Source organism: Anomalospiza imberbis, chromosome 19 (genome assembly GCF_031753505.1).
Source record: "Anomalospiza imberbis isolate Cuckoo-Finch-1a 21T00152 chromosome 19, ASM3175350v1, whole genome shotgun sequence".
Taxonomy (NCBI): Eukaryota; Metazoa; Chordata; class Aves; order Passeriformes; family Viduidae; genus Anomalospiza; species Anomalospiza imberbis.
Genome location: NC_089699.1, coordinates 5,479,547 through 5,497,999, shown reverse-complemented (window position 1 = coordinate 5,497,999; position 18,453 = coordinate 5,479,547). Strand labels below are relative to the sequence as shown.

Below are 18,453 nucleotides of genomic sequence, written 5' to 3'. Positions count from 1 at the left end.
TACCACAAAAGAAACAGGCTCTGACTGTTTTCACCTGGCCTCAACCCAGGGAGTATGGGTCCATCCCAGTGATGGCTCAGAACTGAGTATCATCAGCTCCTCCCCTGCATTTGAACTGCAGTGGGGATGGGGTATCTAACTCCTGATGATCTCCCCAGCTGTGCACCAGCAAGAGAAAACTGTGCTTGGAGATGGAGGCAGGGTTAAATGGAAATGCACCTTCTGGAGAGAGCGTCCTATAAGATGTGAGTGCATCAAACTCCACGAAATAATGATTTGGCAAAGTTCTGGGCCAAAAGCTTCTTTAAATAAAATACATCAGCCCCTGAACAGTCCATGAGGTGCCCATGGCTCTCCTTTGTGAGATAAAGGAATGCCAGAGGTCACTCCTGATGGCTGCAACTTCCCTGTGAACAAGGTTAGCTCCTGCTGTCCTCTCCTTCATGTCACTCTGGCATTCTCTTTGCTAAAGAAATGTGGATTTGCTGGTCACAAGACCCTGTTTTGCAATGCTGCTGTGAGCTCATGATGAGAAGAGCAGGTCGACACAGAGTCTCGGGTAAAGTGGAGGTGGTACAAGTTTGACAGGTCTTGAGCAGGTGATAAGATCATGAGTTAGGTCTGCTTCTCAGCATGACAGTGAATAGAACACACAAATACAGACTGAAAGCTTTCTCTGTGTTGTCCCATTACATGTGTTTGTCTTTCCTTGTCACCATGGACAAGCTGAGTCTGACCAGTTCACTGTTTCTGTTTTCCCCAATGGTGCTTTAGTGATACTTGATGCTCTATCAAACTACTTTACATGTATGTGTATAAATAGACATAAATATCTCCAGGCAAAGGAAATAGGGAATGTGGTAAAAATTGTATCTTTAACAGTGTTTCATATCCTAAAACATTTACGACAGGGCATTTTTACTTTACATTCTCTGTCTTTTGTCAATGTTTCAGATGTCTTCTGATGATCAGAATTAAGATGATAGAGTATCATAATCTTCTTCTATTTTCTTTCACATGGATGTCAGAATCATATTAATTCCTTTGGCTCTGCAGCTACTTTTGTTATCAAAATCAACCAGCAAGATGATTTCCTGAAACAGATCTGTGCTGGTGTGGTGAAACATGTACTGGAAAGCCACCCCCACTTACCATTTGTGAAGGTGTTCACATAGTACCTGCGACCCTGGGGAGACATGTAGCTCTGCCAGCCAGGGGGAAGGTGGCCGTTCAAGGTGTCTTCTCCTGGCTGAGGAGTTGCTTTTCGGGGTTTCTGCTGAGAAAAGAAAAAAAAAACCAAAAAACCCTATTAAGTCAATATCTAGATAATGTAAAGTCTAACTAGACACACAGCTGGAAGGAAATGACGTGGTTTGGCATTCTACAGATTCCAATATACCCAAAGAATTTCAGTCTATTTCTCCCTTCATCTGTGCTAGCTTCATCCAGAACAGGAGCAACATTGCCCTGGAGAAATCACTCTCTGGGACAGAAATGAACCCCTCTGTATTTAATGTCCCAAGAGCACGTGGAGCTGTCCAAGAAAATGACTCTGGTTGAGCAGTAAAATGCAAAGCATGAAGTGATCAAGAGTCTGAGAAAGAGAGGCAGGCACCTGGCCCTCCTTTACCTTCCTATGGATATACCATGGGTCAAAGCACTGATCATGGCGGTGCTGTCACAATTTATTTTACAGAGGCACCATCACCTGAACCACAAAACCAGACTCTCTCCCAGTAAACACCATTGGATGGCACAGAGCACTGGATCAAGCTCCTCCACCATGGGATTAATGGTCCCCTGTTACTGTTTGCAAAAGTACACTGAAGAAAAGTAAACTCTGCAGTGTGGGAGTGCACCAGCTCCGGAAGGACACGGCAGCAGGTTGGTTCCCTCATATTCCCTTCACAGATATCTGGCCTTGAAAATAACAAAGATACCCCAGACTATCTGTGCTGTGCATGAAAACTTCATAAAGAGGAATGTGGGGTAATCCAGCCCTGGGTTCTGTTTCAGAAGATCCAGATTTCACACATTTTTGCTGCATGCTCACCGTTTCTGTACTCAACACCTTCTTTCCCTTCTGGAACTGAAGTCCCTGCATTCCCACTACCCCTTTTCCTTAATTTGATCCTACAGTGATTCCATGTGCCAAGCAGGTCACCATTAAGCTCAGATCACTTTAGGGGCCCGTGGTATTCCTCCACTTTGCACAGTCAGCACCACAGCCCTGCAAGGACAGATATTAGCAGTTTGCTTAAGGGAAGCTCTGAATTGCCCCAACATCCTTTCAGTCACATTTTCAGTGTGCCTCATGTGTCTCTGCTGGACTGCAGGAGGAGCAGAGGTCTTCCACAGGTGAGTGCCATGCTGTATTCTTAAACAAAGGCTATGCCAAGAGACAGATGAGGATGGTATACAGTAAACACCAGCAAATGTTGGATGGAAACAGTATAAAAAGCAAAGTTAACCCAGTGTTTCAGCTGCAGTCCCTGCCAAAATGTGCATAACTTCAAAATCATACAAGCATCATGTTTTGCAGTTGTTAATTCTGTTTTTGGTTACTAATATTTCTACTTTTGCTTCTGATTTTGCCAATCAAGAAGTGCTGTGAGCACTGCAGTCTCTATCAATGACAGTCAAGAGGGAATCTCAGCACTGCCAAATGCTGAAGTTCTTGCAAACAATGGGGAAACAGTTTGCTTTTATGTGCGTGTATTGTGGTTTAACTCCAGCCATCAACTCAGCACTACACAGCCACCCACTCCCTGCCTCCCACCCCTGGGATAGGGAGGAGAATCAGAAAAAAAAGTAAAAATTGTGAGAGAAGAACAGTTTAATCACTGAAATAAAGTAAAAGATAATGATAATAATAACGATAATGATTATAATAACAAAGAAACAGGAGGAAACAAAAAGAGAGAGGAATAAAACCCAAGAAAGACAAATGATGCACCGTACAATTGAACACCCATAGCCAGCCCTTCCCTGAGCAGCATTTGGCCCCTCCTAGCCAACTCCCCCAGTTTATGACATTCTGTGGTGTGGAATATCCTTTTGGACAGTGTGGGTCAGCTGTCCTGGCCTTGCTCCCTCCTGGCTCCTTCTGCAGCTCCTTGCTGGCACAGCACAGGACACTGATGAGTCCTCCACTTAGGGTTTTTTTCCTAAAACATCAGGGTGTTATCAACATTATTCTCATACTGAATCCAAACTTGGCACTGTAGCAGCTGCTAGGAAGAAAACTAACTGTACCTCAGCTGAAACCAAGACAGTATGGAGTATGTGTGGATGTCTTCCCTTTGTTTTAGACAGGAATTTGACTCAGCTCACTATCAGGCAGGACTCATCCCCCCATGGAGACTGCAGAGGAAGATCCACTGAATGCAAGGAGCACTGCTGTGTTAGAGCCCCTCACTGGTCCCAGTGCAATCCCCTCCCAACAACACTTGGGCTCTCACTCCTACAGCAGCTTTAGGGGGAAAGAGGAACTGAAAATGCCATAGGGGAGGAACTGAAGAAAAAACAAAACTTGACTTCATACAGGTTTCCTAACCACCCTCCCCTCACAGAATCACAGAATCACCAGCTGGTTTGGTTTGGAAAGGACCTTAAAGATCATCGCATTCATCCCCCCAGCCATAGGTAGGGACACCTTCCGCTATCCCAAGCTCCAAGCCCTGTCCAACCTGGCCTGGGACACTTCCAGGGATCCATGGGCAGCCACAACTTCTCTGGGCAGCCTGTGCCAGGACCTCACCACTCCCACAGTAAAGAATTTCTTCTTAATGTCTTGATCGCAACCTACTCTCTCTCAATTTAAAGCCATTCCCCCTTGCCATATCACTACAAGCCCTTATTCTCCTCATGTAGGAGCCCAGGATGCTCTGGCATAGATAGTGTGGGATGATGCGATCTGGGATAGATGCTCCTGGGCCTGGGCATTACAATGCACAACAGATTAAGCACCTCTTAGTTTAGGCACACTCAGCAAGCCATCCTTTCAGAAATGAGAGTGCCAGAGAGGCTATCGAGGGTAGCACATCGTCCCTTTTCTGCCAAAACAGGAGATCTGAGGAAAAGGAGAGATCTTCTTGCTCTATTTTTCTCAGCAGACACAAGCCTGTTCCAGCCAGGCCATCTGCAGTCCCTTCTTCTTTTGTCAGCACGGTTAAACCAGGACCGTGTCTGCACACCTCTGTGGGAGAGGATTTGGTTACTGTGGCATGTGATGACAGACAACCCTGCTGCTGGGACACAGCAAGGACAGGGCCATGGCACTGCACAGGGAGCACAGGCAACTGGCAGACAGTGTTCCAAGAGGCCAGCTCCACATCTGGCACAGCTCCACATCTGGCACAGCAGCCACAGACAGGCTTCAGAGCTCTCCCAAACCCAGCTGCCACCAGGGCACCCCTGTTCCCAGCCACATGGAACAAGGAAAGCACTTAGAGGTACCCCTGTGTAGATGCACCTCTTCCTTAGATCAGCAAGACTGGACTGTTACTTTGATTTCTTGTTCCTATTTTAGGAGAATTATTGCCAGGATAATTTCTGAGAACAGTAAATCACAACAGAGGATGTCTGCGTGGAGAGGAGGCTCCCTGTCAGCAGAGAGCATTGCAAACCAGCAAAGAGAGAGCAGCAGGCAGGGACTGGAAGTGAAGAAAAGCTCAGCTTGAAAAGAATCTGCCAATCATGAGGATAAGTATCAAGGCTTACCAGGGAGCTGTGCACTTGTTGTGGTTCCTCCATCAAGATTAAGTGCCTCTTTCTAGAAGTTGTGCTGTATTCCAATAAAGAGAAAAAGCCAGGACCCTGACACCCCTGCCCCAGCTCAGGCTGGGTGGGCTTGCAGTCCCTTCTGCTTTCTAAACCTTCCAACTCCCACAGCGCCTTTGAGCTCAGAAACGTTCAGGCCACTCCCCTCACTGTCACTGCTGGAAGTGTCACCAGCTGCTGTCTCCATGGTGGTGGACAGGCAAATCTGGACCCAGAAAGGATGTCTGCAACACATGCTCGAGGAAACAGGAAACCTGAACAATGTGAGCAGTGAACGTGTGACCCCAGTGAAATCCTCCTCCATCTGTACTGGATGCCTGGAAAAGGGATCAAAGTGTCTCGCAAAACATTAAAATCCAGCAGCACAAGCACTTCTCTCCCACGAGATTTCCTAGGATCAGAATTCTGTGTAGCAGGGGAACATTGAAGAGCCAGCCACCCAACAGGTCTGGTTCTACAGACAAGGGATGGTTTTTGTCTGCTGCCTGCAGAAACACAGGGATGGAATTCTCCTGATAAATGCACAGCAGAGAGGAAACAAATGAGCAGCAAATGCAGAAAGGGCACTGGTGCTCTTCAGAACCAAAGAGAGATGAGAGACAGAGAGATAGCAAAGGCAAGCACGTGGAATAACAACAGATCTATGGGTTTAACTCCCCTAATCCAGGAGAGCAGCACTGACAAGAGGCAAAAGGATTTGCTGTTTAGGTCAGAGCACACAAACCTGACCGTTCTCTGTGCTTCTTCCCCTGCATCCATGGGCACTGGGCCAGGGATGCCAAGAAGAGGACAACCTGTGTGGGCCAGAGAGCCGCCCCACAGCACCACAACCCTGACCAGGAAATACTGTTTCATCTGTGTGCTGCTATACACTGATGGTCTAGAGGCATGTCTGAAGAGAAGGACACCTGGGTCAGACATCCTGGATGCTTCACGTGAAGAAGAGCAGCAGCCTGTCAGAGCTCTGACACTTTCTGTCTGGCTGGGCCAGCTCAGAACAGGGCAGCACAGCCAGCAGGGAGGTGGTGAGTGCCTCTCCCACCCCACCTCTTCTGACTGTTCTCTTTTTCTTATCTTTCTTGGTCTTCTTGATCAAGTCAGCAGCAGTCCAACTCATTCTGTTCCTTTGGAAAAGCCCTTGGCATTGTGATTCTGTTCCAGCAGTGGAAAAAAAGCCAAAGAGAGTTTTATGTAGCAAAGTGGGGTAACAGGGAGTAACACACATCAGTTCAATCCATGATGACTTGACCCTGAGGCAAGTTCTGCCTTGCTCAATAGAGGAAAATGACTTCCCATTTTCAAACTGCAGGAAATCCCCATTCTCCTTCAAAGAGGGATCCTGGGAGGAAACATCTGTGTGTTGACAAGCCTGAGCTCCCTGAAGATGTATGGGCTTGCACAGTGCTCCAGTGGAGCTCAGTCCAGGGGCAATTCCCAACACACAACCCCAGGGAAAGGAAAGAAAAACAATCCATAACCCACAAGTTCAGGCCTAGAGCAACCTGATCTAACTCTGAACAAGGGGCTGGACCAGAGACCTTCAAAAGTCCCTTCCAATTTAAATTCTCCTGTGATTTTGTGATCCTATTTCAGCAGAGCATGCAGCCTTAGAGCAAACAAAGAGGAGCCTCTGGCTGTGGGACAGGGCTGGAGGGCAGATCAGCACACTCACCTGCTGCTGCCACCTGTCCAGTCCCACCTGCAGACCCAGCAGCACCAGGAAAGGCCACAGTGCCCAAACAAGCAGCTGCCCTGCAGTGCTGGAGGATCACTGCTGACAGAAAGATGGGCAAACTATGGAGGGGAAGCTCCCTGCAAGGAGCAATGCAAGGACACAGCATGAATCTGCCCCGGAGCAGCCTCCGTCCTGTGGGGAACAGCTTGTTCTGCACTGACAACACTGAGCTTATCTTTCTGTCTAACTGCAGTTTGCGTGACCACTGAGCTTGGAAAAGGTGTGTGTCAGTCCTGGTGCAGAAAAGGCAGAAGCACAGAATCCTGGAATGGTTTGGGCTGGAAAGGACCTCAAAGCTCATCTCATTCCATCCCCCTGCCTTGGCAGGGACACCTTCCACCATCCCAGGCTGCTCCAAGCCCCACCCAACCTGGCCCTGGACACTGCCAGGGATGGGGCAGCCACAGCTGCTCTGGGCACCCTGTGCCAGGGCTTGCTCACCCTCCAAGTGAAGAATTTCTTCCTAAAAGCTCATCAAAACCTGCTCTCTGTCACTGCAGGCCCTTGTCCAAAGTCTCTCTCTAGCTGTCCTGCAGCCCCTTTAGGCACAGGAGGGTGCTGGATGGTGCAGTTAAAGAAGTGGGGTCTGTGTTTGGCTTCAGCTGGTGCCTGTACCAGCCTGTGCCCTGCCCCAGGAGAAGGCCTGGGGCACCCACAAACCCCTCGGCCCTACCCACAGCCTCTCTCTGCCTCGTACTTTGAGTCATTCTGTATTTTGTTCATTTTTATGCAATCTTCCTTTCTCAACATTTGGTTTCCATGGAGTCACATACACTGTGTGAAACAGATTTATATATAGAAAGTGGAACGGGTCATATGATCTGTCCTGGTTGTCAGAGCAACCAGCACAGCTCCCCTCGGGCTGAATAGGATGGCACGTTCTGCTGGGGACAAGTCACCCTCCCTGGGTGGCCCTGCCCGTGCCACTGCCCCGCAGCCCTGCTGTGCCATTCCTCTGCTCGGGGCACCAGCCTCCTGTGCCACCAGCCCTCATCCCCCAGAGGACAGTCCCCTTCCCGTGCTGAGTTGGAGCACCTCAGAGCGCCGAGCTTGAAGCTGCGGGCTGAACTATGCCCACATTCCAGCTGAGCCGGGCAGCTCCCATTTCTCCCAGTTTTAAAAATCTCCTTGCGCTAGTTCGTTTCCTCTGTGCCATGCCACTCTGCCTCACTCCTTCCTAAAGAACTCCTGTATCTCCGTGCAGCTGCTGTTTCCTTGGATGCCATCTCTGCCACCTCCCCACCAGCTGATGGTGGCTGTGACCAGGAGGAACGGGTGACCAACTCTCCCCTGTCTCTGCACTCCTCTGTCTCTGGAACACAGCGTGCATGCCTCCCACCCAGCTCTGCCTGCTCTCCAGCCAGATCCACAGCTGCCAAAAAACTCCCTTCTCACCCACCCAGGTCCCTGGCTGTGGCACAGGCATGTGCCCAGGACTTTGCTTTAATGTAATGTACGTGAAAAGCACTGTGTTAGCAGAGAATGAGCCTTCTGGGACTAGGATATTTTCCTCCATCAGTACCATAAATGAGGGAGAAACAAGCTGTTTCTGAAGGATACATGACCCCGGGAGACAGAGTGGGTGATGTTTTCTGCCTCAGTGCTGTGTGAGAGACCAAAATGTGTGGGAAAAGAAGTGCTCTGACTTGTGAATCCCACCTTGAGCCCTTCAAAATAGGGGCTGTCAAACCAGAAATGGAAAATCTGATTAACTCCAGTGCAGCTCAGCCCTCTCCCTTCCTTCCCAACATGTGCCTGGTGCCCAGAGCCATGTGCCAGACTGGGAGAAGTCACAGCACTGAGCTGCAGCTGAGCCTGGCCCCCGTGGTGGGTGACGAGGGACTCCTGGCACCAGGTCTGGTCCAGATCCTACCACAGACGATGCTCACTCCCTGGCAAAGCAGCAGCTCAGGGAGTGCTTGGCTATAGCATAGCAATCAGTGGGTTTTGGCTGAGGAGGGAAGCTGGGCAGGTGTAAGAAGTAGGAAGCATAAGAAAGATGGCAGGATTGAGATTCAGTGTGGAGAAAGAGCATTGGGAGTGGGGCCCTGGTTGGAAGAGGGTGGTTGGCAAAGAGGCAATAAAAAGTCTTTGATAGCAGGGATTTGGGGAGTGGCAAGTGAGCAGGAGGGTGAGAGCAGCCTGCAAAGGACAGCCCAGCTGTCAGCCTTCTCTGCCTCTTGCTCTGCCTGAGCCCTGCCCCCTTTCCTGTGCTCCTTTCTCTGGGTGCTCTCAGGGGGTGACAGCATTCAGCACTTCGTGACAAGGGTGCAGAGATCTGGCACTGAAAGAGCAACCAAGAAGGAGGAAATCAAGTACCACCTTCTCACCAGGTGCCAAGGAGCATGGACAGCCACATGGGAGTGGTGTCTGCCCTGAGAAAGCCCATCTAGAACACAGTGACCACAATGCACCCACGGGGAGCTCAGGAATCACCCCCAGGAAAACACACAGTTGTTTTTCCCTTCTGTGCTAACAGAGAAGTCACTTAATGGACAAATCTGTCCAATTCCCTTTGAGCAGCCCCTCTCCTGTATCCAGCTGAGCCATGCATGGACAGGTGATGGCCAGACTGACACTGGACAGGAAAAATGCTGTGGCCACATCGAGGAGTCACAAGGATGCAGGATGCAGCTTCTACAGCACAGCCCTGGAAGGCCAGTGAGGGCTCCTGCAGACAGACTGCTGCCGTATTAGGAAAAATTTCTTCACCAAAAGGGTGGTCAGGCATTAGGAGAGGCTGTCAAGGCAAGCTGTAGAATCACTGCCCCTGGAAGTGCTCAGACAATGAGCAGATGTGGTGTTTAGGGACATGGCTCAGTGCTGGACTTGTTCCTTTGTTCGAGGTCTCCCCCCAGGGCTGTTTCTAGCACTGTACCACTCAGTTATTAAGTTATTTTCTTCACAAAACTGGATGCCTGAGACTCTGCTATGGGAAACCTGGAGCAGAGAAGTTTTTTTATGAGCCTCACCCTTCTCAGGAGGGATGTGCCACTCCGTCTCTGACACCAGCATCTGGTATGAGGCAGAGCACCAGGGCCAAGTACCCTGAAGGGCTGTGTTGTTCTGGGCATCCGGGGACAACAGGGCCATTGTTGAGCAAACCTTGTGCTGTCAGAGTCACCCCCAGAAGCACAGAGAGTCACAAGCCCAGACCAAGCCAGCTGCAGCATTACTGCTTGTCTCCAGTTTGAAATGACCTGCTGTGGGGACAAATCCCTCCCTGAGTGACTGCAGAGCGTGGCACACCAGCTAGATGGTCAGAGGCCCCAGAGGCAGCCAGGGAGCTGGGGGCATGCTGCCTGCTCCAGGTGCTCTGCCCTGGAAGGGTGACTGGAAGCAGTTAAAAAAAGAAACTTCCCACAGACTTAAATTTGCTGTCTGACCCCTCTCCCTGGGCCGTGGAATGAAAAAGGGGGGTAGAAAAGTCACCCTCAGCAGGCTTGAGGGCAAACAAAGAGCTGGGCAGCATGGCTGCCTTCTGGAATTCTTGTGCCTGTGAGTGCAGCTGGGCTTGGAGGAATGGAACATCTGGGAATAAAGCCAAATGTTTTAATGTGGGGCCTCCAGCCTGTGCACTGCAGGAAGCTCAGCCTGGCTGAGCGCTCTCTCTACCTGAGCTGCAATCTTCCTGCAGCATCCTCTGCAATTCCAGCAGCTGGATGCAGCTCCAAACAATGCAATTCCAGCATCCTCTCTCCCATCTGTTGCTAGGGTGTGCCTTCATGTGCTTCATTTCTCACACATCACTGGGGTTTCAACAAGCCCCATTCTACTGCTGGGTTCTGCAGTTTCCCAGACACAATAAAATCACTTGATAACAACTAATAATTAGTGTCCTTTCACGAAGGAAGGGATTTTCCCTTAAAATACAGAAACTCCCTCCCACATGCACACACAGGTATGCATAGCAGAGCTAAGGCACAGCAACCTCAAACCTTGCTGCAGTCATCTGCCAAAAACATGTATTTACAGAAACATTTTGGAGCAAGTAACGTATCTATAAGTTAGAAAAGCAAGTAAAAGCATCATAGATAAGCATCTTGTCAGATCTCCAGAGCTAGAGTATTCTTCCCATGAGAAATTAAGAAAAGGACATTGTGAGAGTGTGCAAAGAATAATCCCTGTCTGTATTTATCATAGAATCACGGAATGCTTCAGGTTGGAAGGGACATCAAAGCTCATCCCACTCCAACTCACTGCCATGGGCAGGGACACCTTCCACCAGACCAGGCTGCTCCAAGCCCTGCCCAGCCTGGCCTTGGACACTTCCAGGGATAGGGCATTCATTTAACTATAAAAAAGCCTTTAACTGAACTCTTCTCTTTCAGGAAGAATGTTGGACAAGGTACCTGAGAACCTTATGTTTAATGATCCGCATTTCTGATAATTTTATTATGAGCACTATCTAAAAACCCATGAAATTAAAACAAAATTGCAATAGTTAGCTCAGATTCTGTTCCTGGCCCCAGGCCTTAAGCAATCTTTTGGCATATTATAGCTACACTTTCCTCTACTTTAAAATGAAATTTGCTTCCTCCTGTTGCTGTGGTTGGGCAGATCCCTGCCTTACGACTTTTCCTAGCAGCAACCTTTTACTTACAAACACCCTCAATTTTTCTTGAATGGTGTTTCCCTGCAGAGGAAATCTGTTCCCTGGATTAAGTGGCCCTCCATGACCAAAACTTTGGGAACCTCAGATGCAGAGAAAGCAGTGAAATGGCCAAGATACAAAGTGCTGCCAGATGCACATTCCTGCGCCCTCCCTTGTAATCTCTCTCAGGCGTGGGGAATGTGGCTGTTGTGCCTGTAACCCCGCAGCACAATGCACTCACACAGACACACCACCTCTATTTTCTCATTTCTGCTGCTGCTACAAATCTTAATAAACGAACAAACAAACAAACAACAAAATAAGGCACGGGAGGAAGGCCATTCTGACCACTTGGCACGCCTGAACGAGGCTGCAGGAGTCCCCGCACGGAGCCGTAGCTCACCCTGCCTGCGCTGTGGCCAGACAGACGGACAGACAAGCAGCCAGGCAGACAAACAGGGAGATGCCCAGGCAGCTCTGAGAGCAGAGCCATGTGCCCATGCCTGCTGGCAGGACAGGGTGGCACAGGAAGGCCAAGGGACTTTGGGGGCAGTGCAGAACGCTTGGTGGCCCGGGCAGTGGGACACGGGCTGCAGCCAGGCTCAGCAGGCAGGGAGAGCCCCACTGACACCAATTACTGCACCTGCAGCATTCTTCCAGGGCCCCTTCTCCGACTATGCCAGTGTGGGGCTGCCTCTGTGCCCTGACAGAAGACTGAGATGTCCCTCAGGAAAATCTTCTCCACCAGGCTCAGCGACTCGGGGGCTTGCTCAGGCATGACCACACGTATCTCTGCCTGCCTGCCTCAATCCTGTCCCACACAAGGTCTGGACAGGCACATCAGAGCTGTTTGCTGGGCTGAGATCAAGGCCAGCCCGTGTGTGACACCCAGGTAATGCAGCAGCCTGAGAAGCCCCTGGTGGGCAGAGCAAGAGAGGGTCTCCAGTGCTCTGAAGGAGCTGACTGGTCCCCTCTTCCCTGTGCTCCTGGAAAGAATTGAGCTGGGTCTCCTCATTCCATCAGCACCAGCAGCTCTCTGCAGCTGCTGTCCCCTCTCCAGCACTCCTGCACAGTGGTTCTGCTCCTTCTGGCTTTTCTGATTTGGAGGAGGACACAAGCAGAGGACACCTGTGTGTTTCTCCCACATGCAACCTTCCCAGGACTGCAATGTGAGCAGCCATTTTCACCAGACCAGGCAGCCCTTGCTGAAGTGAATACTTCTTATCAATGGCTGAAATTAAAGGGTTTGTTCACATTTACCTTCTAATTAGTGGCCTACCTCTGAGGTAAAAAACCTTTTTCTTGTCCTCACAGCTGCTGCTCCTGGCCCTCTACACACTGAAGGGAGCTCAGATCTCCTCTCCCTGGTTTAGCTCTTTTTAATCAAACTCCACCATACAAACATTTCGTCTGAGAAGAATAATATCCAGGTCATCACATTTGTGCAGTGGAATTCATTCAGTCCTGGTCCATATGCAAGAATAACATTTAAGGCAGCACACTGCCAGTGGTGGGGAGGACTGCAGAGATGAGGGATGGCAAAGGCAGACCTCAAGGAAAGGGCTGGGACACAGCAGTGGCAGCCGAGCAGGAGACCTGCTGCTGGGACATGACCAACTGCTGATGGGTCAGATGCATGCAGAAAAAAATGGAGCAGACAGAAACACCCAGGAAATATCAATTCAATATTCAGCTTGCAAAAAGTTCAAGTAGGAGAAAACAGCCCCAAAAAAAGCCAGCAGGGGGAAATCCATGGAAACAGTTATTGATGAATTTCAATTAGCCCTGTGCAGTAACTGAACATCCTCAGAAGAACACAATGAGTATCACTGGGTCCCTTTCACCCCCTCTTTTTTCCCAGTCAGTCTCCTATCTCACTGGATAAAGATGATGAATAAACTGGCCATTTTAAAATTGCCTGGCACCTCAATCCCTGGGACTATCCTGCCCAGAGGATGCATTTCCAACGTGGTCCAGACACTGTGACCTGCTGCATACTCCAGATTCATCAAACCACACTCTCAAAGCAGATAAAGAAAATACATTGGCTTGATTGCTCTACACCTAGCAAGTTAATCTTGTTTATGGAATTGGGTATTTCAATATCTGTCTTCCTCCTATGTCCATTACAGCATATAATTACCTGCTACTGCATCAGTGAATTTGAATAATTGTAATATGGAAACATCAGAAGTCACTGGGACTGGGAAGCCTTTGTGCTCGGTACTAGGCATGTAAGAGAAGGAACCTTTTAGACTGCTTTTAAATTGAAAAAAGCTGCCAGTTATTCCTATGACAAGTACAGAAGTGTGGGCGCCAAAGTAGATAAAATCAGCAGAAAAACATTAACAGTAACAGGAAATACTTTATAAATGTGTGTTAAGAGGAACACCAAGTAAAAGAACCAGTGGAAGCTCAGCAGAGGAGAGCTACCCATGAATGACCGTGTTCAGGATATTCAACAAAATGTAATTTATTAATAAAGTCCTCTATCATCAAGTGGCTGTCACAATTAATACCAGCAACAAAGATTTCAGCCTGCAATAGGGAAAGAATAACCTGGAGAACACTGAGATTGATAGACTTTTGAAGAACTGGCTCAGAAATCTCAGAGCATTTGCTATCTTCTCTGAGAATCCATGGAAATTCTAGTCCAAAAGAGAGTAAAAACCAGACAGCTAGAAAAAAATGACCTGAACAGAAAGAGAAAAAAGTAGTTTAATACAGGGCAGAAATAATGAATGAAAGGAGAGTGTCTTGGATACGCCATCAATCTGCCGAAAAGTAAAAGGGGGGTTTGTTTTCCCATCCCTCACAGGAGAGAGAAAAATGAATTTAACTTGCAGAAGGAAAGGTCAGGATAGAGGTGGTATCCAAGCCACAATAAAGGCTGAACTTCTTTAAAAAATGCCAAATAACTATTGATAAGAAATGATGTAGGTATTATTCAGCCTCTCTGAAGCAAAGGAGTGAGCCTGTGGCTGGAGTATGAAGTACACATATCTATCCTCAGCAACTGCTCTCAAAGATTACACCATGCTGACATTCCACTGGGAGATGGCTTGGAATGGACATGTTTGATATGAAAATAGAAATACGATTTAAAGTATGACATCATGTATTAAAAAGAAAATAAAATCTAACAGAAATAATCTCATAATCTAATAAGAAAATGCTACTTTAGGAAAGATCAACACTTGGAGCTGAAAGTTAAGAATTGGGGCGGGGATGGTACAATCTTTCTGATGGCATTCACAATGAAACTTTTATAATACTAGCACAGCAAAGGTGCTATCTTGCCACCCTGCACTACCTGGACATCATCACCTCAAAGACGCATGAAGAAATCATTCCTAGCCTCTAAACCTTCTCCACAGGAACCTCTGCAAGCTTTTGCATGTGAATTACTGTAGCATTTGCAGCCAAGGTATTTTAAAGCCTGGGATTGCAAAAAAAAATTAAACCTAGGGAAAACAAGAAAGTTCTTTTGAGTCTGCCTATTATATTCCACTACTTTAGATGGGATTTTTAAGTCCATGGGGTTATTAAGTCATATGTTTTCATGAAAAAGGTAGAATTCATTTTTTTTAATCTAAACATAAAAATAAATGGTCATAAATTTCCAGATCACAAGCTGCTACCCTGTGAAGAGCAGGAAAAAAAACAGTAATGCAGCACAGCCTCTGGTACAGCTAATCCAGGAGTCATGGAAACACTTTTTGGATATTACCCAGAGCACCAAGCTCCTACAGGGGTCCCTTCTGTCAGGAGCTTGTCCTGCTCAGGGCACCTCACTGTTTGTGCTACTTCCCTTCTGAGACTTCCAGAGAAGTGCTGGGGAACCTCTCTGTGACACCTGTGGTGCTGCACCCAGCTGCCTGAACACTTGTGCTGGGCTCAGACAGATGCAAGGTGGGGGGAAAAAAAAAATCTGGGAAAATTTAATTCAAACCCAAGAGCTGCTTTCTGGGCTGTAAAAATCGTATTTGCACCTCCCTGCTCTGCTGCAGCAGCCTTGTTTGTGGAGGAGGGATTGGGGAGGCTGAGCACAGCCCTGCATTTGCAGGCAGGTCCCACCTCCTGGACACAAAACCTTGGCCTCATGCCTGGGAAAGAAGCAGGAGGATGCAGAACAGATGCTGAATTCAAACTCCAGATTGATAACAACACCCTCAGGCTCCTGCTCTCTGACTTAGCAAGAGAAGAACAGCTTGGCAAGACAGAAAAACTACATCTCAGTGCAGTTCCTTGTGGGGATTGCCATACAGCCTGTTTGAGCATATCCACAGGCAGAGCTGCTCCATCCTCTTGCCTCCACTCAGGACTGCAGACCTCAGCTGAGCAGGTGCTCACAGCTCTCTGACCACCAGGGAGAAAAAGAACCCAGCTCCTCCAGCCTGGACATCTGAAAAAGTGCTGGCAGAGACTCACCTCAGGAGTTTCTCTTCCTCAGTTGGCTGTAAAGGAATCAGAGTGTTCTGTCTTTTTGAAATAAGGATGAACTTCTTCTTGTCTGCAAGACTGAGAAGTTCCTGCCTCAAGGCTACTCACCTGTCCATGCTGGAACACAACAGCACAAACAATCCTTGAAGCTTATGAAAACCTGCCATGGCCCTGGACACCCTGTGCTGGCACTTCTGACGGCCCCCTGGGGTAGCAGGATGGTCACAGCATGCACAGCAGCTCCTGAGGAAGTATGTGGTGCTTGACTCCATGCAGAGAAGAAGAAAATGCAGCCATGTCTATCAGCTTCTGCCCCTGAGCTGCTCACCTGGCACAGGAGGTTGGCTGATTCTCCTCTCCTGGAGTCTATAAATGAGGCAGTGGGCACCAAACACACACAGCCCCCACCAGGCACGGAGGAGCCCTCGCTCACCCCATCCCAGGAGCTTTCCACTGGTGAGCTCTGAGCAGCTCCTGCCAGGCACAAACCAACATTCACTCCCCCTGGAGAAATCAGCATCTCCTGCATCATCTGTACAGAAGGGCTGGACTCCTGTGTCAGGAGGTGGAGACAACCTGCTGGAGTAGCCCTGTCAGTGACCAGGCTGAGGTCTGGCTCCGATGCCATCTGTATCACGTTCCCACCCGTGTGCTCCAACTGCTCCAGCCCCCACCCAGAGGAGCACGGGACACATGCAGCATTCCTGGAGTCCAGGCTGCTGCAGCCACAGGGGAACAGGGCAGGCACTGGCTGACAGCAGGCTCTGGCCCCCCTGCCCACCCTCAATGTCCACCCTGAACAGGTCCTGCTGCTCGGTGGCCTCGGGAGCTCACGCCACACAGAAGCTACCCTGGGAAAACACCAGTCCTGAGAGCAGCACCAGTGCATGGAGGGAGGCTCAGGAGGGCCTTCCTGGGGCTGCTGCTGAGTGCAGATGGGGTAAAGGAGGCACGAGAGCGTTGAAGGGGAGCCCAGAGCAGCTGAGCCCCCCTCCCATGTTGCCATGTCTTCACCTGCCACAGCCCAACATCCTTCTCACAACTCTAAATATTTCCCTGCCTGCTGCTGAACGGGAACAGTCAAAGCTTCCCAACAGCCAGGGATCTGCAGGATGGCTGTGCCTGTGCACATCTGCAGCCCCCACAGAGCAGTGTCTGCCTCCCCCACCCTTCACTGGTGCTTCGGAGAGGGGTCAGCAGGGCAGTGCTGCTCTTGCTGCAGCAGCTCTGTGCTGCTCATTCCACGTTCCTGTAATTGACTGGATTAAGGGGGAAAAGTTGGTAGGACTACAGAAGGAGTTTTTTTGGTGAATTTTGCACAGCTGCAGGATCTCACCATGTGAAGAAAAATAATACCTGTTTTATTTGAGGGAAATCTGAGAGGTTATCTTGGTTTTGGCCTCCCTCTAGGAGTTGTTTTGCATGCTTAAACGTACTGAATCTAGTGCCTAATTAATCACACTCTGCTACTCAACAGCAGTACACTTCAGTGTATTATTTTCTTCAGAATAATATTGTTTAATAATAGAGAGAACTGAAACTATGCTGTAACTTGTGGTTGCTGTTCCTCAGGCTGGGCTCCTGAGAGAGGGAACCTCTGGAGCTGGAGGGTATTTTCTCAGCATGCTCTGAACAAAAGTAGTAAATGTAACATTTCATGATCTCCACTGAAAGAGAAAAGTCTTTAGACAGGAAACAGGGCTGAGATCAAAATTAGTGTTACAGGAATAGCTTTCAGATCTGGTCTGCTGTTTTCTGGGGAGATATTATTTAACTCCTTCTGCTGAAGATACTGCCTTACTACTGCTGGAGCTGTAGCCTAGCAGAGAGAGGGGAAAAATTAACGATAATGAAGAATTTATATATTTATAAATGCATCTGTTTTATTCAGTTATAAATAAATTTCTCGCCTTAAGAAGAAACTGTGGAAGTTGTCAAGGAAGGCAACATCATAAATAAAAGAAAACGCTTAAAAGAGAGGAAAAAATTGTGTCCTACCTTGTGATGAACAGGAATTCAATTGTACTCCTTAGGAATATTCTGATAAGGCATAAGCTGAGGTAGTTATACCTTATGTGATAAAGAGGGACAATTGCTCTCCACAGAGCAGAATGAGACCTCCTAGGTGTAAAGGCAATCCAAAGCCAATCTGTAACCTTTTTTATTAAAGTTAGTAAATACAAGGAGAAAGTATTTTGAAGGATTTTAGTTGCACTGCATCTCAAACCATAAGAAGCTGGTGGGCATCTGCCCTTTGAGCTGTGTGCCACCCAAGCAGAGAGACAATGACAAAGCATGACCTAAAACCAGACTGGTGCCACCCCGGCAGGCAGAACGCCTCCTGGCAGCTGTCTGACGGTGCCAGTGCTGCATTTCTATGGGGCTTACAGGCATGCACCCCAAGCAGGCACCACCCAGAGATGCTGAAAGGAGCAGCCCCAACACCCCCCCGTCACCAGAAAAGCTCAGCAGCCACAGTCATTGCTATTTTCAAGTAAAAATGATGGCCCACATTGATTTTGACTCTTCCAAAGGAGGGGTGTGCCCCAGAGGATGAAGGTGCATGGTGGTTGAAGTGTGACTCCTCAGAGATAAGAAAAGAGCAGAAGACTCTCTCTCTTGGTGATGAGGAGCAAACATCCCATCCGTGCACAGGAAGGGATGTGCAAGTCACATCAACCTTCCCAAAACACATCCCTGCCATGGAGAAGAAGGAGTAAAAGGTTTTCAAGCTCACTTTTCTCTAACCACAGGCAAACATTGGATCCTCCACCACTGAAAGCAAAAGCAAATTCCCTACCACAGAAGCGAATGCTGGGATTTGTTCAGGCCCCAGGGCCTGACTCCAGGCTAGAAACAGGCTGTGGCTTCTGAGTGGCTCTTCACAGGCTGCCAGGGC

The 18,453-nt window shown here is 48.7% G+C and overlaps 1 protein-coding gene across 3 annotated transcripts in view; it reads right to left on the bottom strand.

Annotated features, from left to right (window-relative positions):
- The window catches only part of GAS7 (growth arrest specific 7), a 71,907-nt gene that overhangs the window by 40,786 nt on the left and 12,668 nt on the right, over window positions 1-18,453 (bottom strand). The window contains exons 1-2 of one of the 3 annotated variants that reach the window (XM_068209348.1): window positions 4,723-4,867; window positions 1,153-1,276 (exon numbers count right to left, since the gene is read on the bottom strand). In XM_068209348.1, coding sequence (XP_068065449.1) covers window positions 1,153-1,276; window positions 4,723-4,755 — 157 coding nt within the window. In that variant the 5' untranslated portion in view covers window positions 4,756-4,867. Of the gene's footprint in view, window positions 1-1,152; window positions 1,277-4,722; window positions 4,868-18,453 lie in introns of those variants that run through there. The other 2 variants (XM_068209346.1, XM_068209347.1) reach the window with 2 other exon arrangements.